Here is a 27,375-nt window from a genome sequence, read left to right as displayed (position 1 = left end):
GTTTCGGTGGTCAGGGAATTGGACGGCTTGGAGGAGATGAAGGGTATGGGTAGTGTCCCAAACATAGCTGGGAAGTTGCTGGACCCAGGGTGGGGGCTGTTAAAGACAGAGTCAATGTAAGTGGAGATGAGTTCAGTAGGGTAGGAGTAGGCAGAGACAATGGGTTGGCCAGGGCAATCAGGTTTGTAGGTTTTGGGAAGGAGATGGAAGTGGGCGGTGCCGGGTTGGGGAACGATGAAGTTGGAGGCTGCTGCTGGGAGGGTTCCTGAGCTGATGTGGTTATGAATGATCTGAGAGATGATGGCTTGGGATAGTCAGGGGTGGGGTAATGATCGGAGGGGCGGTAGGAGGAGGTGTCAGAGAGTTGGCGCCTCTCGGCTATGTAAATGTCAGTGCGCCGCACCACTACTGAGCACCCCTCTTACTGGTGGATTTGATGGTGAGGTTAGGGTCGGAGTGGAGGGAGCGAGGGCTGTGCGTTCTGTGGCGATGAGGTTGGAGTGAATGAGAGGGGTGGAGAGGTTGAGGCGATCAAATTCACAATGTCAAGTGGAGATGAAGCTGTCGAGGGAGGGTAGGAGGCCATGTGGTAGTGTTCAGGAGGATGGTGTGTGTTGGAGGCAGGAGTAGGGGTTGGCAGAGGGTGGATTAGATTCTTGGTCAAAGAAATAGGCATGGAGACGGAGGTCACGCAAAAAAGTTCAACATCCAAGTGTGTATGGAATTCGTCGGTGTGGGAGTGCTGGGGTACAAATCTGAGTCCTTTGCTGAGGGCTAACCATTTGTCCTTAACGAGGGAGAGGTCTGGAAGTGGGGGTGGTGGAGGGAGTTGCTGGTGCATGGTGAATGTCCGGCAGGGCTTAGGGTTGGGGTAGGGTGTGGAGCTGGAGCTGTGAGTAGGGACAGAGACTGTCTCGGGATTGAATAATTGTAAGGGGATGGTAACATAGGTGGAAGCGGAAGTGACGTCGTCGACGGCGGTGGCAGACGCCCCACTAACCCCACCACACCCAGCATCTTACCCTGCAACCATAGGAGGTGCCACACCTATCTCTACACCTCGCCACCAACACCCTCACCCCACCCCCTCACCTCCATCCAAGGCCCAAGATAAACTTTCCATATTTGACAGGGATTCACTATACATGCTCCAACTTGATCTACTGTGTCTGTTGCTACCTCTGCAGCTTCCTCTACATTGGCAAGACCAAGCACGGACGCAGGGACTGTTTCATAGAGCATCTGTGCTCTGTACACAATAAACGGCAACACCTTCTGGTTGCTAATCATTTTCACTCCCCCTCCCATTCCCTTGGGAACATGTCCATCCTGGGCCTCCTCCAGTGTTACAGTGCCGTCACACACAAACTGGAGGAGCAATATGCCGCTTTGGGAGCCTACAGCCCAATGGCCTCAAGGCAGAATTCACCAGTTTGAAACTCTCCCCACCCCCAGCCTCATCCCACATCCAACCCTCCCCCACATCCTTGCCTCCTTGACCTGAAACAACATGCCCATTTTCTTTCCTACCTATCTGCCCCACACTTCCCACTACTCCCTACCTGCATCCTCCTATCACCATCTCACCCTGCCCCAGCCCCACCTCTCCTCCCACTATTTATTTCCCAGGTCCCTTTCCCTTTCCTCGTTATGATGAAGGGTCCCAACCCAAAGTATTGACTCTCCTGTTTCTCTGATGCTACCTGATCTGCTGTGTTCTTCTAACCCATCCACTTCTGTTTTCATCAAAGACGTTCATAAAAATCACAAACACCAGAGGTCCCAGTATGGATGCCTGTGGAACAGTGCTCGTCCTAGACCTCCAGCCAAAAAAACATCCTTCCACTACCAACCTCTGTATTCTATGGGCAAGCCAATTCTGAATCCAAGTGGCCAACTGACTGTGGATCCTCTGCATCTTAATCTTCTCAATGAGTCTACTGTGAGAGACCTTGTCAAAAGCCTTACTAAAATCCATAGACACATCATCAACTGCTCTACCTTCATCACCTTCTCAAAATAATTAATGAAGTTAATAAGACATGACTTGCCTTGCAAACAGCTATGATGATTTACCCTAATTAGGCCAAACACACACAAATCCTATCTCCAAGAATCCTCTCCAATAGCCTTCCAAGCATCCATATGAGACATTTTCTCCTTCACAGATGCTGCCACACCTGCTGAACTTTTCCAGCAACTTTGTTTTTGATCAATGTGAGACTCATCCATCTCTATATTCCTGGATCTAACGGAGACAGATTTCCTTAATGAAAGAATAATAATGAACCAGATGGTTTTCATAACAAAAATGGTGTTTTCATGACACCATTAACTAAACTAGTTCTTGTTAGCATTCTAGGTTTACTAATTAAATTTATATTCCACCAATCACCATAATGGAATTTAAACACAAGTCTTCATAACATTAGTCTAAGGCCTTTGGCTTTCTAGTCCAGCACAATTACCATTGTACCAACGCCACCCACAATAAAAATTGGTACTTAGTTTTTCAACTGATCCTATTCCACAGCCTTTTGAGAGACAGAATCCTATATTTCTACTGCCTCTTGTGTGGAATATTATCCTCAAATTTCATTCCGAAACAATCTAGCTCTAATTTTAAAAAAACTGATCTGTATTTTCCCCAATAAAGGAATCAAATTTCTGCTGTATCAAATCTTTTTATTTAAGCACCTCAGTTAGATCACTCCATATTCTTTAAACTCAGTTTATTCAACCAGTCCACCTAATTTATTCCTTTAAGTCTCCTCCCCGCACCCCCCCCCCCCCCCCAGATCAATATGCAGTGTGGTAACTAACACACTCAGTGCAATACAACAGATGGAAATGGATTTAAACTCAGTAAAACTGAAACATCACCCCCCTCCCCCTTAAACCATCATCCTCAAAGCAAATGTGAACATTGCATTATCCTTCTTGGGTAATTTTTTGCATTTGTGCACTGGTTTTTCATAAGTTATATAGCTGTAAATTCAAATCACTTTCCTCCTCCACAACTTTTACTGTATTTTGTAATTAAGAAAGTTTTCAATTTGCCTTTCTTGGATCCAAAGTGGATCAACTCACACGTTCTGATATTAAACATCATCTGCCATGGTTTTGCCTATTTAATTAATCTGTCTACTCCCATTTGTAAGTGCCTGATTTCATCTACACAATTTATAACTCCTCCTAAGTATAATTTGTAAATTTGGATTCAAATTATTTTATTGCTTCATACAAGTCATTAAAAAAGTAAGATCACAAGATGTAAGAGAAGTAGGCCATTCAGCCTACTGAGTCTGCTCCAACATTCAACAAGATCATGGCTGATCTGATAATTCTTGACTCCACTTTCCTGTCTTCTACTCATAACCCTTGGCTCCCTTACTAATTAAAAATCTGTTGATGACATCCTTGAATATACTTGACAATCAAACCTAGTTAACCTTCTGTGGTAAAGAATTCCACAGATCCACTATCCTCAGAGAGAAAGGCCATCCTCATCCATGACTTAAAGGGTGGCTGCTTTATTTGAGACAATGTCTTTGGTCCTAGACTTGCCCGTGCGGGAAAACAACCTTTCCTTAGCAATGTCAAGCCCCTTAAAAACCTTGTATGTTTCAATAATGTATCTACTCATATGATAACCATATCTCTCATAAGGTACTCAAGACCTGATGCCCAGAACAGAATTGCCAAGCAAGTGTCACTCAACATGAAACATTAACTCTGATTTCTTGTCACAGATGATGCGAGATCTGCTGAGCTTTGCAAGCACATTCTGTTTTTGTCTCTGATTTACAGTATCCATAGTTCTCTGTGTTTTGGTTTTGCCCAGAACAGATCCCCGGGAAACAACAGGAAATTTTTAACCTCCAAAACACAATGGATTTGAGAGGTTAACTTAAAATCAGAGTCCCAATTACAATCTGTCTACTTTCAGTTTTAATGGGGACAGGTAATCAGTCCCCTCCCAGGAGGGAGAGTGACAATTTAAATGTTATTAGAAGCCAGTCAATTTCGCCTTGATATAAGGCCAACCAAAATTCCTGCACCACAAACGAAAACACCAGCAAAATAGGATGAGAACTGTTGGATTCAGAACTCAAAGCCTTGGGGGTTCTTCTAGGTCCAGAATTTTAAGCTTTGGGAAATCTGCTAAACCCAAATATCCCTGTGTCACTAAACCCCCAATCCTTCTGATCTTGCACCAAACTCTCCATGTAGGGCTCTAACATTCCACTCAGTCATCTACAATCCCTCATGCACCTCTTAGCTTTGACTTTTCACACCCCACCAACTGCAATGCTTCATGTCCCCCCTGAGCTGCACACACACACACACACACACACACACACACCCCTACCTATCCACGTCTTAACCTTTTATCTCCACGCACCCTTCACCTGTACCCTCCAGACTCCAATTTCCCACTTCCTTCTGTCCTCTTCCCAGCTGCAGTCTGGTGCTAAAGTCACACATCCCAACAGTCTGGGGAGGCATAAAATAAGTTAATCAGGTCCGGCCATTCTGCCGAGTTCCCGTGCGCAGCTCACCTTCTCCAACCTACCTTTAAGCAAAATTGAGCCCCAACTATCAGATTCTGTCATGAAGACTGCAGGGGAGGCACTGATGTACTAGGAATGGCACTGGACTACTAATCCAGAACAGACACGGGGTTCAAATGATACCTTGGCAGATGGCAAAATGTGAAATCAATACAAATCTGTACAAAAATTCTAGCCCAATGATGACCATCCACCATCGTCAATTGTCATAAAAATCTATCCAGTTCACTAATTGCTTTTAGCAGAGGCAAACACTCATCCTTATCTGGTCTGGTCTACACTTTACTCCAATGCCACAGCAATGTAGTTGACTTGTAACAGCTTGACAGTCAAAGAGGCCAGTGATGCCCGCTTCCCGTGAACAAATTTTTAAAAATCCTCTATCCTCAACCTCTCAACCAATTATCAAACCATGTGTTAACACTACTTGCATAGCCAATGCGGTCCCTTAGTGCTAATATTCTGCTGTACTGTATCTTAAAGTGATCTGAATTCCACACGAAAAACATTTACGGGTGTTCCCTTGTGCATCATTTTTGCAAATGTTTCAAACATAAATCTAGGCTTGTGACAAAACCTAAATGTCATAAACAATATGAACTCTTTGACCAGGTTATTTTTTTTTCAATATAAAGCCCTGATAGATTCCATCCTTCCATAAAACTGATGTAGGTTTCCAGCCTCACAGAAAATTCAATTCACTCTATGTGATATCAAGGATCATTCAAAAGCACACAATACTGCAAAGATTATATGTCCTTACAACATTCTGGCAATAATGCCGAAGATGTGAGCCAGAATCCGTTACATCCATTGCCAGGCTGTTCTACTTGCATCCATCTGAAAATGTGAGCATTGTCCAACTATGTCCAGTATACAAAAGGTAGAACAAATTCAACCTGGATAATAAAATGTGAGGCTGGATGAACACAGCAGGCCAAACAGCATCTCAGGAGCACAAAGGCTGACGTTTCGGGCCTAGACCCTTCATCAGAGACGAGGGTAGTTACTGTTACCTTACTTCTGAAATTGAGGTCTTTTATTCACGTTTGAAGGAGGCCACAAGCATTGCTGAACTGATTATTGATAATATTGTTGTCCCTTCTATCACTTAACTATCGCGAGTAGATCGATGGGGTAAACACAAGCCAGGTTGAATTTGTGATAATGGGAACTGCAGATGCTGGAGAATTCCAAGATAATAAAATGTGAGGCTGGATGAACACAGTAGGCCAAGCTGCATCTCAGGAGCACAAATGCTAGACCCCTCAACTGGGTATTCATTCAGTTCAGCACAATATTTCTGGAGTAGTACCTCAGGGTAATGTCCTAGACCCAATTATCTCCAGCCATTTCATCAATGACCTGTTTTCCATCATAAGAGCAAAAATGACGATAGTTACTGCGGATTGCACAAATGTTCAGCACCATTTGCAGCTCCCCAGATTCTGCAGCAGTCTTTGTTGAAATTGAACGTGATCTGGGTTTAGACTGAAAAATGGCAAGGACCATTTGCACCAGATAAGTGCCAGCTCCAACAAAGAATGAAACCATCACATGGTATTCGCCTGCATTATCATCACTGAAACTCCTACTATCAATATCCTGGGGTTAGTATTGATCGGAAAATGAACTATATTGGCTGTATAGATGCTGTAGCTATACAGGCACGTCAGAGGAATCCTGCAACAAGAACTCATCTCCTCCTTCCCTCAACCCTGTTCAGCATCTTCAATGCATGTGTCAGGAGTCTGATGGAATAATCTTCACTTTCCAGATGAGTGCAGCTCCAACAACACTCAAGAAGTTCGACATCACTGAGGCTAAAGCAGCCTGGTTCTTTGGCATCACAAAAGTAGTCACTCCCTTCACCACTGACATTTTCTAGCGAGGTGTACCATCTCTAATATGCTCCTCAGAAATTCACCATAGATCATTAGACAGCATTTTCCAAACCCATGACCACTTCCACATAGAAGGACAAGGACAACAGATACATGGGAACACCACCACCTGCAAGTTCCCTTCTCAACCTGACTTATGAATATATCACCGTTCTTGTACTGTGGCTGGGTCAAAATTCTCTAACACTTCCTCATAATATTGTGGCTTTATGTACAACACATAGGTTGCAATGGTTCAAGACGGCAGCTCACCACCACCTCGTTAAAAGCGACGAGGGATGGGCAATTATCACTGGCCCAGCCGTCCACGCCCATACCTTGAATGAATAAAAACCAAGTCTGCAGCTTCATGGTTTCCCTCTCGTTCCTGTCAAAGTAATAAATTCGCTGCAGATACATTTTCCAACAGTTGGAAACTTCACTTTATACAAAACCCTCACAGCTAATCTGTATTTAAAAGACCGAACGATCACTTTTAAGCTATTTGATTACATTCCACGTAGACATTCGCACACGTATTTTCCTTATTACATTCAAAATACATCAGCCAATTCCAGTAAAAAAAACTCACAGCGACAGCTTCACTAATTTATGTTTTGGATGAGAATGACGTAAATATCAAAATTTTAAATAAGTACAGTGAAAGGTGAGTTAAATAGGGACGTAAAGATGTTATCCTGAAAAACTTGTTAACCAACTTCTTTCTCAAACTAAGTAACCATGTCTTAACTGCGATTACTTTCAACTGTATCAACAGCAAACTTGAACAAGGAGTGAAAATAATGTTTTCTTACAGTGCACCCGCTCACAGGATCTCTCATTTTGCTTTTCTTCTGGGTTCACACGCACCAGGAAAATGAGTAGCGCCTGCGAGTTTGCACTTGTACTTTGAGCAGTCATCTGATAGTGAAACAGCCGGCAAACGCATAACACTTGGGTCCTAAAGCCCATGCGCCTAATTGAGAAATCACTGCAAAAAACAAAATAAGCATCATCTCTTTTAGTCTTCTTTTACAGGAGTGGTGCAAAAAGTTGCCTAAAGTCATGTTTATCAGAGGATTTTGCACATTAGAAGTTGCCACGGTAAAAAGTAACTTGGTTCCAACAGTTACGTTAATTTACTGGAATGAAAGCCAGCACAAAGGCGGATCAGGCGTTTATCCATTTTATTGAACAGTGGCTGACGGTATTGGTATTCCTCACCAGACAAGTTGCTGCAAATTATAATACAATTAACCATGGCTTTATATATGTTGATCACACATTACTTAGAAGAAGATTCCCAAACTACTGTGAAGATCTGGGCTGAAGCCAATTATTTGAAATGTTAATAAGGGAGCGACCTTGAACAATTAAAGTATAAAATAATGAAAAGCAAAGTACACACGGCAATGTATTCTCTGTTGATTTAAATTACTCATAGGAATGCAATGGCTTATAAATGGGTGCACACTGCTATTAACTGAAGTACAAGAACAGGCTTGGATATGAATGGAAATGTATAGTGTCCTGAAATGCTGAAGATTAATGTCATGACTCTTCTTGAGAAAAATGTAGGTCATGTCCAATCTACAGTCATGATTATAAGTAAAGTAGCACACAAATCTAAATAGATGTGACTGCTATTCTGAAGAAAGTATTACTGATAGTTCCTGTAAGGACCAACACTGAGGAATCCCACCCATTCTAATTTCCTGTACTACTGCGTGCAATCTTCCCAAATTTAAAAATCATCTGAAAGGGTGAAATATTATGGAAATGGGAATGTAAAGGGAGAGTTGTAATTTGAAATTTACACTACTGTGGAATAGAACAGAATTTGTTGGTGTAAATTGTTGCTGGCAGTTATCATATTGTCTTTCCATGGGAACTTGCCCTTACGCTTAATGCACTATTCTTGAATTAAATGTAATTGATTGTTTATAGTACATAGTACACATGAGCAAACATCTGTCTCTCTTAGAAGGTCAGAGAAATTGCCACCCTTAGTTGAGGAGTCCAAGACCAAATTCTTAGTGTCCAGTCTTTAAAAGATCTAAGAAGCAGGAAAATGGATTTGATACATGATTTTTTTTGCTAGGGCAGGAAAGTTAATAAGTGTACAGCTCCTGTTCACAATCCAATACAGGAAAAAGGATATTCGTGAGGACAGCAATTCTAGATGTGGCAGTCCAGGAGAACAATGCAGTCTGAAGATAGCAGGAAAAGGTTTATGCACAAATGGTTGTCATGGTAATAAGAAATAGTAATTGGGGTAGGTTCCAATGAAGGGAAAGATGATATAAATATTTGGCTAGTTTGTTTTTTTTTGCAAAGGCTAGAAAAGACTCTCATCCATTGTAACTGCTAACAATAATTTTAAAAATATTCTTTCAGTTTTTGAAATCATATTTTAAGAAAGCAGAGTTTTACAAAGCAGATCATACCAAACTGGACAATCTACTAACAACTGAAGAATAACGGAGGATGTTTAATGAAATATTTAACACAAAAAAAATTCTACCCCTGAGAGTGAAAATCTCCATTTCACAGAGAAAAAAAAAGTCAAGGACAACTGAAGAGATAAGGGGCAGCATACAACCAAAATATAGGGCTGACATAAATGCCATATAACAGCACAGATCTTGCTGGATGAAAGATACAAAGACCAATGTTACGGAGGGGAGGTCAAACCTCTCTAATAATTAATATCAAAACAAAAGCCCCCACTCTGTTATGGCAGATGTGGTGGTGTCCTTCTAATAATTAAACCCAAAACAACCTAGAGAAGCTCACCTTCCCTTGCCTAATCTGTTAAAAAGGATTGGTTAAATGAAATAAAATCCCTGATATTAACTTCATAAGCAACAAGTAACAGTTTATTTATTTAGCTTTAACAGTAAACAAATTAACAGAACTGCCAACTAATCAAACAATTCCCCCTTAACTACTAACTATTCCCGAATAGAACAGAATTTTAATGGTATTCTGTTCCAGTAGTACAAGTTCCACTTATAAAAACCCAACTAATAATAAAATAATTTAAAACTTAGACTCTCACAGGTACAGCCAGGTTAAGGCTTCTGAAATGTTCTTTGCTTTCTCTGCTGATCCTTCCATCAGGAATGCTTTCTCCGTGAATTCTTCTGTCAGGAATCTTAGTTAGGAATGCCATGGTAGCTTTGTGCATAAATGGTGCTTTCCCAGAGAGCGTGCAGATTTCTGTGACAGCCAGATATTTACTCTTCAGGTGGCAATTTGCTCTCACACCAATTTTAAAATAATTGGTTGATCTTCAAGCTAGTTGTCAAAACATCAAAACAAGCCTAAGATTCCCAACCACACAGCCAATTGACACTTGTTTCAATTTCAGAACTGTCTGTCCCTCTTCAGCTGCTTACAGACACATTTTTGTTTAAATCCTCAGTTTAGAAAAAACACATCACCTCTTAAAGGAACTATGCATTATTTCCCCCTATCATTTTTACAAACAAATTCTAACTTCCTGCTTTCCAGTTCATAAGTACTCTACACAACTTTGCAACACCACCTCTCTTTAGAAAAGAATCATCATTATGAAAAAAAGGCTGTATTTTACAAAAAATAATTAATATCATTATCATGAAATAAAGGTCAGTAATCTAAAATTACACATTTCATACTAATTCTGCATACATATCTAACATTGGAGCAGTAATATTCAATTTTATATACACATTTTTTCTTTTAAGACCACAATAACATATCCACAACAACATTTTTATGACCCCAGCATATATAACCTGTAAATTAAATGCTTGTAATGTAAGACTCCAATGAAATAGTCTTGTATTCCCATCCTTAAATCTGTCCAAAAAGTGAGAGTGTTGTGGTGGGTATGCACAACCATCTCTGATACACTGTAACATAAATATTAAAATGTTGTAAAGACAGTACCAAATTCAATAACTTTATTTCAATGGTGGAACATTTTCTAAGGTCGATATTGAGTTTCTTTGAAAAATAACTGGTTGGCCTTTCAATTCCACAATCATCCTCCTGTATCAACGTAGCTGCAACACCTACATAGCTGTATTGATAATGAGTTTAAAAGGATTTCAAGAAATTTGGTCTGGCTAAAGCTGCTGTGGTGGCTAACACAGCTTTCAAATTCTCAAAGGCCTCCTGGCATTATTAGGTCCAATGAAATTTTCTGTTCTTCTTTAGCAAATCCCTCAACACTGTAACCGCACTACTAAAGTTTGGTATAAACTTCTGGTAAAATCCACTCAGTCCCAAAAATCATAGCACTTCTTTCTTTGAGGATGGTCTTGGGAATTCCTCGATGGCCTTCATCTTCATGTTCCTCAGTGTAATCCTGCCATGTCCGATGTTATGTCCCAGAATGCCACTTCCACCTTCGCAAATTCAAGTTTTGCCTTCCTTTCAAAGAGCTCTGCCAAATGCAACATGTGATCTTTCCATGAATGGCTAAAGATCACTAATTCATCTATACAGGAGGCACAGTTAGTCAATCCTGCCACAACTCTGTTCATAAGTCTGAAATGTAGCTGATGCATTCTTCATTCCAAAAGGCATTACTTTAAATTGATATTGCCCATTTGGTGTTACAAATACAGAAACTTCTTTCATTGTCTGCAACAAAGGTACTTGCCAATAACCATGAAGTAAGGCCAACTTTGTGATGTAAGTGGCTTGTCCTAGTTTCTCCACGCAGTCCATCAGCCTTGGGATTGGGTACAAGTCTGTTTTGGTAAAGCCCTTGGACTTCTAATAATCCAGAATTGTTCAGTACCTTCATACTGGGGACTATCACAATCGGTGAACTCCACTCACTTTGACTCAGCCCATAATGTCTTCTTGGAGCATTGTTGCCACTTCCTTCTGTACCTGTGCTGCTTTTGAGAGGATTAAGCCTGTGGGGGTATTGTTTTATCAGAACAGTATTCCCTATTTCAACCTCATGTGCTATAATATTAGTCCTTATATTGCTGCAACAAGCCTTTCAATTCAATTCTCTGTTCCTGAGACAGATAGCTCATTGTCCTATCTCATTCTTTAAGGATTTTTTCATTACTTAATTTATTTTGAGGCACACCAAAATTCAATTCATCTGGACTTGATTCTTCACTCTGCATGGTAGTAACCAATACGTGTTTCTCCGGTTCCCTTTCCCTGTCATAATAAAATTTCAGCATATTCACACGATATTACCAGATAATTCATTGAATTATTTTTTTCTCAATCTGAAAGGGATAACTAAACCTTGCTTTGAAGGGATCTCCTACCACTGGTAACATGGGCAAATAATCCCCATGGGCAAATGTACAGTTTTTAGATTTCTTATTTGCTTCATTCTTAATTAGATGCAGTGCCATTGTCAAATGTTGTCTAGCTAATTCACCTACTCTGTTTAATCTTTTTCTTTCCAATGCTGTCTGGGATTCAGGATGGTATGCACTTGACTTAAAGTGTTGGATGCCTAAATTACTCATGACCACCTTAAATAATTTGGCAGTAAAATTGGACCCTTGATCTGACTGAATCTCTATGGGTAGTCCATAATGGATTAAAAAAAGCAAGCAACTCCTGAAAGCCATTTTTGCTTAGATATTCCATAATGGAATTGCCTCTGGAAATCTGGTAGCAACATATATCATGGTCAGCAAATGCTGGTTGCCACTTCAGAGAGGAGACGTACACAATCGACGATAACCCCCATGAAACGATCTTCAAATGCAGGAATTGGCATCAAAGGCCCTAGTTTTATTACTGCCTGTGGTTTTCCTTCCAGCTGACATATTTATGTCATCCCAGCCAAGAGAAATTCTTTTGTATCTTAGCCTGAGTTTTCCTCATTCCTAGATGACCTCCTACAGGTAATTTATCTGCTACCCACAACACTTCCTTGCAACACAATCTGGTCAACTTCCACCCATTTCTCCTCTGCACTAATGTGTTGAGATCTCTATTTCTATCTTGGGATTCCAACCCTTGAGATGACAACTTTTGGGAATACATTCAGATTCGTTTTTCAAGTGGGCTTTATGATATAAATCTTTCATTGCCTCATCTTTTTTGTTATAACTCCATTAATCTTTCAGAACTAAACACTTCTGCCTTATTCTCTACCTGCTTAGGTTTCTCCTTTACTATTTCATCAAACAGTGGTAGTTACCTGGATCTCAACTTCTTCGCTTTTCTCTTTAGTTTTCCCTTCTTACTTTAACTAATGACTGTAGGATCATGTCATTGGTTATGATGGGTTTGCTCATCATCACTCTCTTCCTCACCAAACCTATCTCCTACAATCATTTTCATCCTTTTAAACTGAGCTTACTGTTTAATGTGCAAATTCCGAATTTCAAACTTTCTTTTTCTTTTTGCTCAGCTCAGAACCCTCTCTCTCTTTCTTTATCTTCTAATTTTCAATTTAATTTTTTCTAACTCCACTGCACTTGCCTGTTTCTCTGGTATACCTAACTGCTTGACCAACTCCTCTATAATTCCAGCCTTCCCCTCGTCCCTAGTTAAAGCAAATTTAGCCTGCGTGACAAGTCTGAAAGTATATCCTTGCCCTGTCCTTCTGAACTTGCTTAGCAATTTGGGGAAGCATCTTCAAACCCCAGAACCTCTTTCGCAATATTAAGACCCATTTCCCTGCTTTAGATTCAACTAACTACAAGTCACCAAAATTAACAGATTTTCCACTTCTCCCCTAAGTTTTACTTAAAGATCTTGGACACTAATTCCCAAGTCTGTTTAAATCTGCTGGCACCTTTCATACCCAAAATCTGATAAGGTCCTGTACACGGACTGACCAGATCCCAGACTTTAGGCCCCAATCAAAACCCTCTCATAATTAAAATTGAAACACAAGCCCCCAATCTGTTACAGCAGGCATAGAAGTTCCTTTCTAATAATTAAACCCAAAACACGCACCTCATCTAATCTGTTAAAAAGGAGAGGCTAAATGAAAGAAAATTCCTGATATTCACTTTTTAAGCAACAAGTAACAATTTATTTATTTAACTCTAACAGTGAACAAATTAACAGAACTACTAACAAATTGAACAGTTCCCTCTTAACTACTAGCAATTCCTGAAAAGAGCAAAATTCTATTGGCATGCTGTTCCGATAAATACAAGTCCCACTTGTTAATACCTAAGTCACAATAAAAATAAATTAGAACTTAACGTGGCTGCACCTCTGAGAGTCTAAGTCTTCCAGAATGTTCTTCTCTGCTGATTCTTCTGTCAGGGATGCTTTCTCTGTGAATTCTTCTATCAGGAATCTTACTTAGGAGTGCCATGGTACTTTAATGAATAGATTATGCTCTTTCAGAGAGCTTATAGATTTATATGAGAGTCAGATATTTACTTTTCAGATGGCAGTTTGCTGTCACATCGATTTGCAAAAGCCCTCCTCTTATACCTCTGATGGCTCGTCAGTTTTCTTATAATAGGATTGGTCTGAGGTTGTCAAAAACTTCAGATTTAAGTTAAAATGGTTTTCAATCTCTAAATGCTTGGCGTAAATCAGTTGGCTGATCTTCAAGCCATTTGCCAAAACATCAAAACCAGCCTAAGGTTTCTAATCACACAGCCAATTGTTAAATGTTTCAATTTCAGGACTTCAGTTGCTTACAAACACATTTTTGATTAAATCTCCAAGCTTAGAAAAGCACATAAACTCTTAAAATGACTATGCATGCTTCTCTTTATCATTTTTACAAAAAAATTCTAACTTCCTGCCTTTCAGTTCAGAGGTACCGTACACAACTTTGCAACATGAATAAAGGGATACAAACCAGGTTATAAGAGTTACAGAAACGTATCATGAAAAGAAATGTACAAGGTGTATCAAAATCAATATGAAGAAATGTTGTAGTTACATAAGGGGGAAGTGGATGGTCAGGAGAAATGTTGGCCCATCAAAGACTGAAAGTGGGAATATTGTCAATGACTATGGTGAAATGGCAGACATGATGAAAAATTACTTTGCCTTAATATTTACAGTAGAAAAGGAAGATGGCTTGCTAGGAGTCCCAGGAAAGGGAGCAGGGACTGGATAAAAGTAAAACATTAGTAATAAGGAAATTAAAGGAATTAGACAGTGACAAATTCTCAGAAACTGACGATTTCCATGCCAGGCTGTTAAAGGAAGTAGAGGCACACATTGTAGATTCCATAATTATAATAATTAAGAGTTCCCTGGATATTGGGGACTTCCCTCTGGATTAGAAAATTGCGCATATCAATCCACTGATTAAGAAGGGCAAAAGAGGAAAACTAGGGTCTTACAGACCAATTAACCTAACATCTGTGGTGTGGAAATTGTTGGAGTATATAATCATGAATGGGGTAATTGAACACTTTGAAAATTTTTAGTTAGTCAGGGTCAGCCAGCTGAAATCGTGGGAAGTAGGTCATGTGTGACAAGCTTTACTGACTTCAACAACAAAAACAAAGTTGTTGGAAAACCTCAGCAGGTCTGGCAGCCTATGTGAAGAAAAAACAGAGTAAACACTTCGGGTCCAGTGCCCCCTCCTCACCAGACCGGAAACGTTAACTCTGTTCTTTCTTTCACAGCTGCTGCCAGACCTGCCAAACTTTTCCAGCAACTTTGTTTTTGTTCCTGATTTACAGCATCCACAGTTCTTTAGGTTTTTATAAACTTTACTGATCTTTTTTGAACAGGTCACTCAGGTAGTGGACTGGGGATTGTCTGTGGATGTTATTTACATGGATTTCCGAAAGACAGTTGATAAAGTCCCATGTAGGATATTGTTAACTATTGTATTATTTATTTTTCTTAAAAATAGCACATTAACAGTATTTAACTCTTGTATTCTCAATATACTTTCCCGTCAGTATGAGTTTTATGCACTGCAAAATTACACATCGTGGATTTGCTGGAAGCATCACTGTCAGGACATGTTACTTATATCATAACTGTCTAATTTGAACACTGATTTAGATGTTGCCCAATAAAAATTGCATTATTTTTGCAGAACCATATATTTTTGTGGAGCCCCCAATATTATTGTTCCTCACTTGCACTCTGCTTCCCAGAACAAGGGCTGACTTTTTCCATTGAATTGAATGGAAATATGTAATTAACAGCTAAAGACTCATTTCCTGAAATCTTCAGAGTTAAGTCCTTTATGATTACATCCCCAGTTTGTATTTCCTGTTGACAGATTGCATAGCATTCTTTAAAACATTCAGAAATAATTTTATAGTTATTCTGAAAATGTTGTTTTCCTCCATTGAATTGAACTTTTAATTTCAATCATGGTGAGCAAATTAACATTGCATTTATCATTCAGTGACTGTAATTGGCAAATTTATGTCCACGTCCACATTACTGAAAATAAGCTGAGAACGCTCCCTTCTATTTACAAAATGAAACAACAGATGATGAATTATTTAGCAGAATGAAAGCATCCAAGTGCAAAGGAGTTTGTGTTGAACATAATTATAAACAACCTCCTTTGAAATTGATAGATAGAAAAACAAACAAACAAAAGAAAATCAATGGCATTTCCTCTCTGCTGGATATAGAGATTTTAACTCCTTATTAGTATAAATAGTTAATATGTTTGGATGAAGTGGTTTTGTCTAAAATTTAATAGAAATAGCATCACCCTCTTGATTGAGATGCTGGCCTCGAGGACAATGCGTCTCATTGACACTGATCATCTCTGCTAATCTTGAAGTTATTTCAGGTTGCTTCCTTGACCTCTACTGGGTCATTGTGCCAAATGGGGCAAGGTTTTGTCAAGGATAAAAACTGAGTTTTATTTGCTTCAGCCGCTGCAAGACCATGCTCCGCGAGTGCTTCTACTGTAAACAAAAGTTTAATATGAATAGTACATTGTTCACCTAGCTCCACCAGGTGTTCCTTGTTCAAACAGTGTAAATACTGGGAATGATGTTGTGCCCTCTGCTGCTGAATCCAAGGGCTGAAAAATGGAATGTCAAGTTTTCAGCCAACAGGGATGACAGTTCATAGTTTTGTACAGGATGGCATAGGCTGTGCAGAAAGAAACACAGGAAGATTTCTCTCCATCAATTTTAAAGATTATCTCACACAATTTTCCACTGCTCACCTTATTATATTTGCACCATGCCCCCACAGTGTTGCACTGTTATACACCCACCAGTGGTAGCAGTACTCACTGCTGTCAGGATCTTACGCAACTTACAACGCTAACACCATATTTGAAGCCTAATCATGCACAAATACTACCAGCCAGAAATAGCCCTTCAAAGTGCATATTGTGGAAGGGAAATGAGAAATTATAAAGCTTCTAAGGGCACATTTGTGGCATGGGTGGCATTTCATTGCAATTAGAATGTTACATTTGTGAAAAGAACAGAAAATGCTGGAGAAACTCAGCAGGTAATGGCAGCATCTGAGGAAACAGAAACAGAGTTCACATTTTGAATCCAATATGACTCATTTTCAGATCTGAAAAGGATCAGAACATTATATTTTGCAGAAAGATAATGGGAACAGGATCTGGAGCTGGATGCACACAGCAGGCCAAGCAGCACCTTAGGAGCACAAAAGCTGACGTTTTGGGCCTAGACCCCGAAATGTCAGCTTTTGTGCTCCTAAGATGCTGCTTGGCCTGCTCTGTTCAGAACATTATATTTTTATGCTTTTGTCAGAGGCAGAAGAAGAGCAACAGAAACAGTTGGCACAGGGGTCCAGTATAAAAGATCAAAAGGTTGCAAATTGGGGTGAAAGAGCGATAGAGTTGTAACATGGGTGTAAACTAAGGTGCGGAAATGTGAAAATGGTTTATCTCAGCTGAGAACAAAGTAAACATAATACAAACAAGATAAGTTCATGATTGGGTGGGAGGATTGGAGGAGGTCGTGGACAATGGAGAAGAACTTAAGAAAAATGGAAGCCAGACAGGTATCATTAGGCTCTGAAGTTGTAATTCAATATTGAGTCCCAGAGGTGGCAAAGTGCCTAAGCAAAAAGGTTTTCTTTAAATTTGCATGAGCTTTGTTGGAATATTGCAGTACCTCAGGAGGGATATGTTAGCATAACAGTTAGGTGATTTATTGAAATGGCAAGCAAATGAAAGGTCGGGGTCATTCCTGTGGTCAAGATGGAGGTTTTTCTCAAAGCAGTGACTCAGTCTGTGTTTGGTCTCCGCAGTGTAAAGGAGCCTGCATTGTGGGAAGCAAATACAGTAGACTATATTGAAAGAAGTAAAATAAAATACTGCTTCGCCTGTAAGGCCCTGTTTGGAACATTATGCAGTGAGGACGGAGATGAATGCGCAAGCGTTACATCCTCTGAAATTGCATCGGAAGTATCATGGGGCAGCGACGACATGTTAGGAGGGATGAAAGACCAGGGTAGCACAGAGAGAATGGTCTCTGTGAAATGCTGATATGGTGGGAATTGGAAGATGAGTTTGTTAGGGAGAAGAGAAAGGGATTGTGGCAGAAGTATGAGAGATGCATTTAACATGACTGAGGACCGTGCCAACCAATAGTGGGTGTAATCCTAGCCTGAGGAAAAAGAAAGTCATGTTGAAGACAGCTGGTGGAAGGTAGCATCATCGAAACAGATATGAAGGAGATGGAGAAACTGGGAAAATGGAATAGAATCCTTGCAGTAAGTGTTCTGTGAGGAAACATTGTTGAGCTAACCTTTGGAATTGGTGGTGTTGTAATGTTTATAGGTGGACAACCTCAACTCAGAAATGGACAGAGAACTCAATAACGGAAGGGAGGGGTTCCAGAAGTTGAACCAAATGAAAGTGTAAGCAATTTGTAAATGTACTGCCATCTAAGTTGTGGTAATAATGATCACATCTTTACTTGTAAATACTCTGGACATGTCATTTATAGTTAGTAAATACGACTGTTTTTGGGCTATAAATTAAGTGGCTGGAGTGAGAGAGAGAGGCATAAGGAATGTCACTGCTACAAATGCAAAGCCAACTTCAAAGAATAAGCCCTTGTTTTTGGAGGTAGAAGACATGTCAAAACAGACAAGACTGTGATCTTGTGTCTGCAACAATAATGAGCGGCTGAAAACCCCATGTTCAAAAGCTAGCCACATCTGATGGATTATCTCCCAAACTTCAGATAGTTTCTGTTTCTGTTTCTTCCTTTCAAAAAGACAGCAGTTGAACAGCCAGTTTCAACTCTCTGCAGTGTGCTGGGGGAACCACACAATCTTGTAAATATCCAAAAATATGATTTGAAGATCATAGTGAAAGAACCTGCTTCTAGTGACCCCGATGTTGCAGATAAAGGCTTTCTCTCACTGGGTACAAAAGGAAACAGGACAAGAAAAGAACTGCTTTACACTGAATGCCTAGATTCATTTAAGGTCAAAAAGGATTGTAACTACAGAACTACAAAACTAAGGATTGTAAAACTTACTGATCAACTACCAAAGCTACTGCTGCAGATGGATCAAGATGGCGGCAGAGTAAAGCAAGAGCTTGTCTGCTTACCAGTTCCTTTTCCTTCCTCTTTCCCTCTTTGTTGCAGTTTTTCTTCCCCTCCGGCCCCAACTTTTAACTTCTTAAACCACTCTACCTGGAGGGAATCGAGAATGCAGTCCGAGATCAGCCTTGAACAGGAGACGAATCGGAGACCAGGCCTGGATGGGAAGCCAATCATGGCTGGAGTCCGGAGCTGAAGCAGACCAAGCCCGGGCTTAGCTGGGAGACAAGTCCTGGAAGTGAGTTGCAAATGGAGTCTGCAGTGGGAGCAGACTGTGAGGGTCAAGTCCTGGAAGCGAATCATGAACAGAGCCCGAAGTGGGAGTAGTGTGTGTGTGGGCCGAGCCGGGAGTGAGTTGCAGGCCAGAGAGGGAGTAGTGTGAGCCAAGGCCGGCTGGGGGGATGAGTCCTGAACGTGAGTCCAGGGCAGAGGCCAGTGCGTGGAGGCAGCAAGGCCTCGATTCTGAAGCTTGGCAGGCATGGTCTCTGTGGAAAAATATGCTAACTTGAGTTCTTTTAAGGACACTTTTTATTATCATGCTGGACTTTTTAAACTCTGTATTCCCATAGTAATGTTTTTCTTTACCATTTCAATTCGGTAACAACACTTTAAGTATTTGTACCTAGGTATCCTATATCTAAGATGGTGCCAAGAGGCAACATTACAAACATTTCATTGCACTTATTCAAGTATATGTGACAATAAAGGCTATTCTAATTCAATCTGTCACCTTCACTGCAATAGCTGCAAAGTTCAACAGCCTGCTCTTTGCAAACAAAAGAGACTGATATTTTTATCTAATTTTCTTCTCAATTTTATCCTTTCTGATTCACCTTGTATATCTACATCTGTGTGTATGTGTAGTATGTTCTCACATTTATAATTAATAAAATCTCTTTACAAAAGAACATAAAAACTAAGAGCTTGAGACTGCTGTTCCACGTAATACAGTCATGGCTGATCTTACCTTGGCCTCAACTCCACTTTGCTGCCTGCTCCTCATAACACTTCAACCCATTACTAATTTAAAATCCGTCTATCTCCTCAAATTTTCTCAATGTTGCGGCATCCACAGTATTCTGGGGTAGTGGATTTCTCTTCATCTCTGTTTTAAGTCTGCTACCCCTTCTCTTGAAACTACGTTCTCTTGTTATAGATCACTGTTCAGTGCACTTTTTGTTCTCTAGGAGTGTTATCACTGCTTGACAGATAATTACTAGCATCATGGAAGTCAGATCACTTGTGTAGCACCTTGCTCGTGTTCAGCAGTGCTTCCCTACTGCCAGCCTTTACCATGGCATGTGAGCAGCTTCTGCAGCACTAACTTCCATCTCTGATGAGAGGCAGGAGCAGAAGTTGCACTAAAAACATGGACAGCATCAGCAGAACTAGCTGCCCTCTCATCAGGACAGCAGGGTGAACATTGAGGTCCTGCTGGAAGAAGATGAAAACTCCAATGTGGGGATCAGATCACCCAACTGTGGGAATACAAGTGCTTCAGAAGTCTCTAGCTCTCAGGTCACTGCTGCTATGAACACTGTCCTGTGGAACAGGTAGACTCACATTGCTGTGGTCCATAATATCCTTGCCACTGGATGACCTGCCCAACATGCTACCCTGATTGCTCATACCCTAGCCCCAAAACAAGTCTTGAATTCTTTCCAATGTCATTCCCTTTCTTCTGTACAAGTTGTAATGGCTTGTCGACAGGAGTGATAGGCAACATTAGTGGAGAGTGATAGCGAGACATGGTTGGAAAAGGACATTGGCTGAGAGGTGTGTGAGTGTGAGTATTTATTAGGATGAGAGATGCCAGCAGAGAGGAATACATACATAAATAAACTTTTTTGATCTGAGGGATGTTTGGGTGGGGGCGGGGGGGAAACAATGGGAAGGTCAGCATGTTGGATTTAGCACCAAAAAAATTAACTTACCTTTCCAACCACTCGATTCTCATGGTGAAGTCTCTAGGGGAGTGGAAGGCACACAGTTGATGAATGAATGCCCTTGGGAACAGCCTTCCTAAGTATTCTCTCTAATCCTGTAGTTGATGTAGTCAACTTGACTGGTGAACAGTTCTACCATTGTGATCCATTTCAGTGGAAATCCTTCCTTTCAGAGATCTTCCTCATCATCTCATCCCCCTCCCTGATTCAATGGTGCAATGTTAATATTATGGCTCCATCAAAGAGGCTCAGAATAGTCCATTCCAGCTGTATTTAGGTTTCTAAGTTACAAATTGTCTCAGTAATTAGTCAGTGATTAAATCAGCAAAGTTCTACCCTAAATGCTTGCAAACAAATGGCAAGTACCATTTCCAAGTCTAGCTATCAAAATCAGATTTGTTACCAATTGTTAATCCTGTGACACAGATGAGTTTTACTCAGAGACAAGTTGAAATGCTAAGGGAATTGATCCATTATACCACAATATGACTATATATGCAAACACAGAAGAGTAGAATAGAAATTCATTGTCACATGTACTTTGACATGAAAAATTAAGTGAAAAGTTTTATAAGTTGCCTCATCACAGTGGCTAACATCAATGACACAATACACAATAATAAAAAAGATTAAGACAAAATTCATCACAGTTCAGTTGTTGGCTCCTGGACTCGGGGAAAGCTGACTTGAAATGATAGAATACCCTGAAGATACAGCTGGAGTGAGAATGTCATGCTGGTATGCTGGATGCTGGGCTGGAAGCCTCTGCTGAAGAAGACAACCACGGTGGGCTGAAACCACCTCTCCTAGACAAAACCACTTGCCGGGCCACTGGAACTGCTGGGCACCAAAAAGCAAAAAAGACCTCCACAAGAGGATGAGACCTCCATGCTGGGACAAGACTGCCAGACGGGGAGACCACCAGACAGGAAGACCGCCACACAGGGAGATCTCCAGACCATGCTGAGACTGCCTTTCTCCTCCTTCAGATACCCAGGCCTAGCTGCGGTCCTGGACCCTAGGCCTCACCTGGGCTTGGGGACGTCTGCCCGGGACCTGTTCCTCACTCGCTGTGAGTCCCCATGCCGTGTCCTGTTCAGCCTGGCTGCCGTAGCAGGCCTCCTCCTTCACCTGCGACTTTCCAGGCTCACAAAAACGAAAGCAAAGAAAAATGGAGAGAAAAAGATCAAGACTAAAAAGAAGCAAACAAATGAAAGCTGATGGGAGCAGACAAGCCCTGTGCTCAGTCCCCCTTCTCAGCGGCCACTTTAATTGAATTTAAGAGTAACTAAAAATCATGATTGGCTCTGTTTTCTTAAAGTATTTTAACTTGAATAAGGCATCACAGCAATGAGGAAACTCAAACCGACATGCATGAACTTATTATGCAGGTGACAGATTTCTCCTTTCTCATGTGCTGAAAGAATCAATTGAGTCATAAAGGCTAGAAAGCATGAATCCTCATGAATTCAGAGTTATGAACAAATCTTCAGTTATTTTTTTTTCAAAGTATGAGGTGTTTTTGTAGTCTGAACAAACACTGTGATGTTTCAATGAAAAAGCATAAATAACTAATAATTTGAAGATTTTTTCAATGATATTTATGTTGTTATCAACCATCCTGCCAGACATTTAGTGGAGTAACCTGATCAACCTGAATTGAATATTTATAACTCTATCTTTCCAATCTTTTGAACATTCTTTACATTCTCCTTCTTTAGATTCATCGTTCCTGTTTATTGAAGTCAAATATTTTTTCAAATTGATGATGGATTCTGCACCTGTTATCCTTTCAGCAGTGAGTTTGAGAACCTCGCTATCATCGAATTGGAAACATCCCTCCTCAATTTATTTTCCTTTTACAAATTATTTTAAATCTATGATTGTCCACCCTACCCCCAATCCAGTTAATGACCTTTTTGCTTAGGAAATGGGTCATTTCTAAACACTACCTTGGTCCCTAAATTTATATCGTTCAACTAAATTTCCCTTCAGTATTCACAGTTTTCTATCTGGCAGCATTTCAAACTTCACAGTATTAATGTGGAACTGCCAGCCTGGAACTAATACAGCCTATATGCACAATATCATATATTCACAACCTTGCTCACTACACATTTTATTTGTTGCATATGCTGATTTTGATACACAGAACATTTCATCTTTTGTGCATGACCATACATGTGCAGCATCTTAAATGGAGAAATGTTTCATTGGCCTGGGCTGCAGTTATTCCAGATAGATGCACATTTGCAGATGTGAGCATCTTAAAGGGATCACTACTTGTAACTGCCTGTTATATAATTGGCTGTTATACATCTTCTTCTACTGTCCGTGAACAGCTAGGAACTAATGAGCCAGTGAAATGGAACTGTTTGCAAAGGGGCGGTGGTGGCATTGGTGATGATGTCACTGGCTCAGCAATCTAGAATCACCAGCAACATTCTGAGGTCATGGGTTTGAACAACACTGTGGCAGATGGTGAAATTTGAATTCAATAAAATCTGGGACATCAGCAGCAGGTGGTGATGGAGAGGAAGAGCACTGAGCAGGGGCGCTTATCCCTATCTGTAGGCCAGTGTGTCTGAGTTCAAGTCCCGTCAGCTCCTGAGGTTCGTCATAAGTTATCTGTAAAGGTTGATTAAAACATATATTAACTTACATCAAAAGACAGATTAACTTGTGAAATAAATGCTTGATTGAAGTGTAATTAGGATAATGTCAAAGGAAAGGAAAGAACGCTTAAAGAAAAGGGGAGAGAAAAGCAGGGGAACTTGGCATTTGGGACCTCCATTGAAATTAGCAGTGTCTGGGAGGGAGGCTGAAGCTGCTCCAGGATCATTAGAGGCTCGGGTATATACAGAAGAAAGCAGAACTTTACGACAAATCTGGCACAGGCTTCCCATGTTTGTTTCCTTGACACAATGGAGGAAGGAAGCGGAACTCCTAGTTGGATATCCAATGAGTATGAAGCCAGACAGATTTGGGGTAAGACTGGAAATACCCAATGATCCATTGGATTGAAGACTGGATTAAAGATGCCTAGCTGGTTATGGCATCCAGGGCATTCAACACAAAAGAGCAGGCTGCATTCAAGATGGGACATCTGTGGGGCCGAGTCCATTAGTGTACTAGGGAGAGGTACAGAAGTCTGCAGTGGAACACTGAGGCACTGACTGGGGATTCTGTGGACAGCAGCAGCCTGACACAACTACAGCAGAGGTTTATCAAGAACAAGCAAGCAGATCATGAGGATCTGGTTCTGTCGAAGCACAGGATCATATCACTCAGTTCATGGGAAGATATTACACTCCTAAGGCCAGGAAAGAGACTACCATCAGGGATATGACTGTCGGAACAGAAGTATATGGGGAAGTATACCTCAGGGCGAAGAGGCTGGCAGACCATATTGCTGCACCACAAGTGAAGTTCCAGTCCTTGCTGTCCAATCTCCATGGTAAACCTCACGGCCAAACCTAAGAGATACTTCAAAGAGATGATGGAATTTTGACAGGGCTGGATGCTTCAAATGAGACTGCCTTCAACAACCATGGCCATCACTATCATCAAGTGCAGTGACCATCTAGTTCAACAGCCTTCCCTTCTTACAAGATATTAAACTAGTTTGTCCTCCCCATGTGAACCAGGCTGGGTGGAAGGCTAGTGAGGTTTCTTTGTGAGAGACTCGGTCTTATACAGATTAAAATGAACTTGCCCTATAGTGAGCAGAAAACATGGCAAGGCAGAGTGTCATGCCTACTTGATACCAGGATGGAAGTGTCAACCATTAAGTGGAAACCACACAGTCCAGGTGTATCAGCCTGTGTAAGACCTTGAACGGTTTGAGTAGCAGGGGATCGGTAATTCTTTACCTATCGACATTATGATTGTTCCTGAAGGCTCATGTCAGCTCGTTGCAACTGGTCAATGTTAGACCTGAAATAATGGGAACTGCAGATGCTGCAGAATCGGAGATAACAAAGTGTGGAGCTGGATGAATACAGCAGGCCAAGCAGCATCTTAGGAGCACAAAAGCTGGCGTTTCGGGCCTAGACCCTTCATCAGAAAAGGGGGATGGGGAGTGGGTTCTGAAATAAATATGGAGAGAGGGCGGGGCGGACCGAAGATGGATAGAGGAGAAGACAGGTGGAGAGGAGACTATAGGTGGGGAGCTTTGGAGGGGATAGGTCAGTCGGGGAGGACGGACAGGTCAAGGGGTTGGGATGAGGTTAGTAGGTAGGAAATGGAGATGCGGCTTGAGGTGGGAGGAGGGGATAGATGAGAGGAAGAACAGGTTAGGGAGGCAGGAACGAGCTGGGCTGGTTTTGGGATGCAGTGTGGGGAGGGGAGATTTTGAAGCTGGCGAAATCCACATTGATACCATCGGGTTAGAGATAATGGGAACTGCAGATGCTGGAGATTCCAAGATAATAAAATGTGAGGCTGGATGAACACAGCAGGCCAAGCAGCATCTCAGGAGCACAAAAGCTAACCCTAACCCTATCGCTCTCTGATGAAGGGTCTAGGCCCGAAACGTCAGCTTTTGTGCTCCTGAGATGCTGCTTGGCCTGCTGTGTTCATCCAGCCTCACATTTTATTATCTTGATACCATCGGGTTGCAGGTTTCCCAAGCAGAAAATATGTTGCTGTTCCTGCAACCTACGGGTGGCATCATTATCGCACTGCAGGAGGCCCATGATGGACATGTTGTCTACGGAATGAGAGGGGGAATTAAAATGGTTCGCGACTGGGAGGTGCAGTTGTTCATTGCGAACTGAGCATAGGTGTTCTGCAAAGCGGTCCCCAAGCCTCCGCGTGGTTTCGCAGCCACCTTGCTAGAATGTCACATATATCTTGTAGTTACACTTGGTGTCACTCACGGAGCCAACCTTGTCATTTTGGGAGAAAAGGGTAGGGGACCCAAGCAGATTGTCAATTTCATTGAGAAAAATGTTTAACTCCAACCAAGGACGCCTTTAGGTGGGCAGTGGATCGACTGGGTAAGAAATGTTTAATCTCATTTCAACGATGGACGTTGGTAAGTTGGAAAAGACCCAGAGGAGGCAACTTGTTTCTACTTTCACCAAGTTTGGGACAGATTTTAGTAAAGGTTATGAAGACATTGTGTATTGTGACCTGGCAAACCACAGGATTATGATGAAAGATTTCTGCCCAGCAAAGTTTCCTTTTGCCATGTCACACTCCATCATTGGGAAGTCTGAGACCACCTTCAGTGGAATTTGGGATAAGATATAATCCACGAGTCATCAAGTCTGTATGCTTTCCCCATAGTCCTCATGACAAAGAAAGATGGAAAACTAAGGATCTGCACGACTTACTGAGTGCTCAATATAGGCTTACCTTGAATTTAGGCTTGAGGAATTATTGTGATTTCTCAAAGCTAAAGTAAACCAGTTAACCATTGCTAAACAAGACAGCGAAAAGTGAATTTTGGCACTTAGAACATGTTAAAAATGTAAATGAAACTGAAACAAATCTTACATAACTGAAATGATTACTAACTGTTACAAGAATTCCTAGTGCTAACAGCCAATAGATAATTTCTGTACAACTGATTATCACTGATAATATGCCATTGTTATTCAGAGAAGATCTGTACCTTCTCACTTAGTCTTTTTGATGTAATTTTCTTTTCTTTCCTATTTCTGGAAATTTACTTGGAGGTTAGTTTTCTTGGGTAGTAAATCTTCAGGTAATTTCATATTTATGATTCCGACATACATCTAGCATACTTTGACGGCTCAGTTAGGGCGCTTGAGGGATGCGAGGTAGCCAGGAAAGACCTAAAGAGAGAGCTCAGAAGAGCCAGGAGGAGACATGAGAAGTTGTTGGCAGATAGGATCACTGTAAACCCTAAGGGTTTCTATAGGTATTTAAGGAATAAAAGAATGACGAAAGTAAGATTAGGGCCAATCAAGGATAGTAGTGAGAAGTTGTGTGTGGAGTCAGAGGAGATAGGGGAAGCATTAAATGAATATTTTTCGACAGTATTCACTCAAGAAAATGACAATGTTGTCGAGGAGAATACTGAGATACAGGCTACTAGACTAGGTGGGATTGAGGTTCGCAAGGAAGAGGTATTAGAAATCCTTCAGAAGGTGAAGATAGATAAGTCCCCTGGGCCAGATGGGATTTATCCTAGGATCCTCTGGGAAGTCAGGGAGGAGATTGCCGCGCCTTTGGCATTGATCTTTAACTCGTCATTGTCTACAGGAAATGTGCCAGACAACTGGAGGATAGCAAATGTGGTTCCCCTGTTCAAGAAGGGGAGTAGAGACAACCCTGGTAATTATAGACCAGTGAGCCTTACTTCAGTTGTTGGTAAAGTGTTGGAAAAGGTTATAAGGGATAGGATTTATAAATCATCTAGAAAAGAATAAATTGATTAGGGATAGTCAGCACGGTTTTGTGAAGGGTAGGTTGTGCCTCACAAACCTTATTGAGTTCTTTGAGAAGGTGACCA

General features: G+C 41.0%; 1 protein-coding gene across 2 annotated transcripts in view; it reads right to left on the bottom strand.

Annotated features, from left to right (window-relative positions):
* The window catches only part of nostrin (nitric oxide synthase trafficking), a 56,311-nt gene extending 48,954 nt beyond the window's left edge, over nt 1–7,357 (bottom strand). For both annotated transcript variants that reach the window (XM_048534873.2, XM_048534874.2), the window contains exon 1: nt 7,273–7,357. In XM_048534873.2, the coding sequence (XP_048390830.1) occupies nt 7,273–7,299 (27 nt within the window). In that variant the 5' untranslated portion in view covers nt 7,300–7,357. The remainder of the gene's footprint in view (nt 1–7,272) is intronic.
* Between the last annotated feature and the right edge of the window lie 20,018 nt (nt 7,358–27,375).

Source organism: Stegostoma tigrinum, chromosome 7 (genome assembly GCF_030684315.1).
Source record: "Stegostoma tigrinum isolate sSteTig4 chromosome 7, sSteTig4.hap1, whole genome shotgun sequence".
Taxonomy (NCBI): domain Eukaryota; kingdom Metazoa; phylum Chordata; class Chondrichthyes; order Orectolobiformes; family Stegostomatidae; genus Stegostoma; species Stegostoma tigrinum.
Note: the sequence above shows the minus strand (reverse complement) of the source record. Positions and strands in the feature narration are given on the sequence as shown.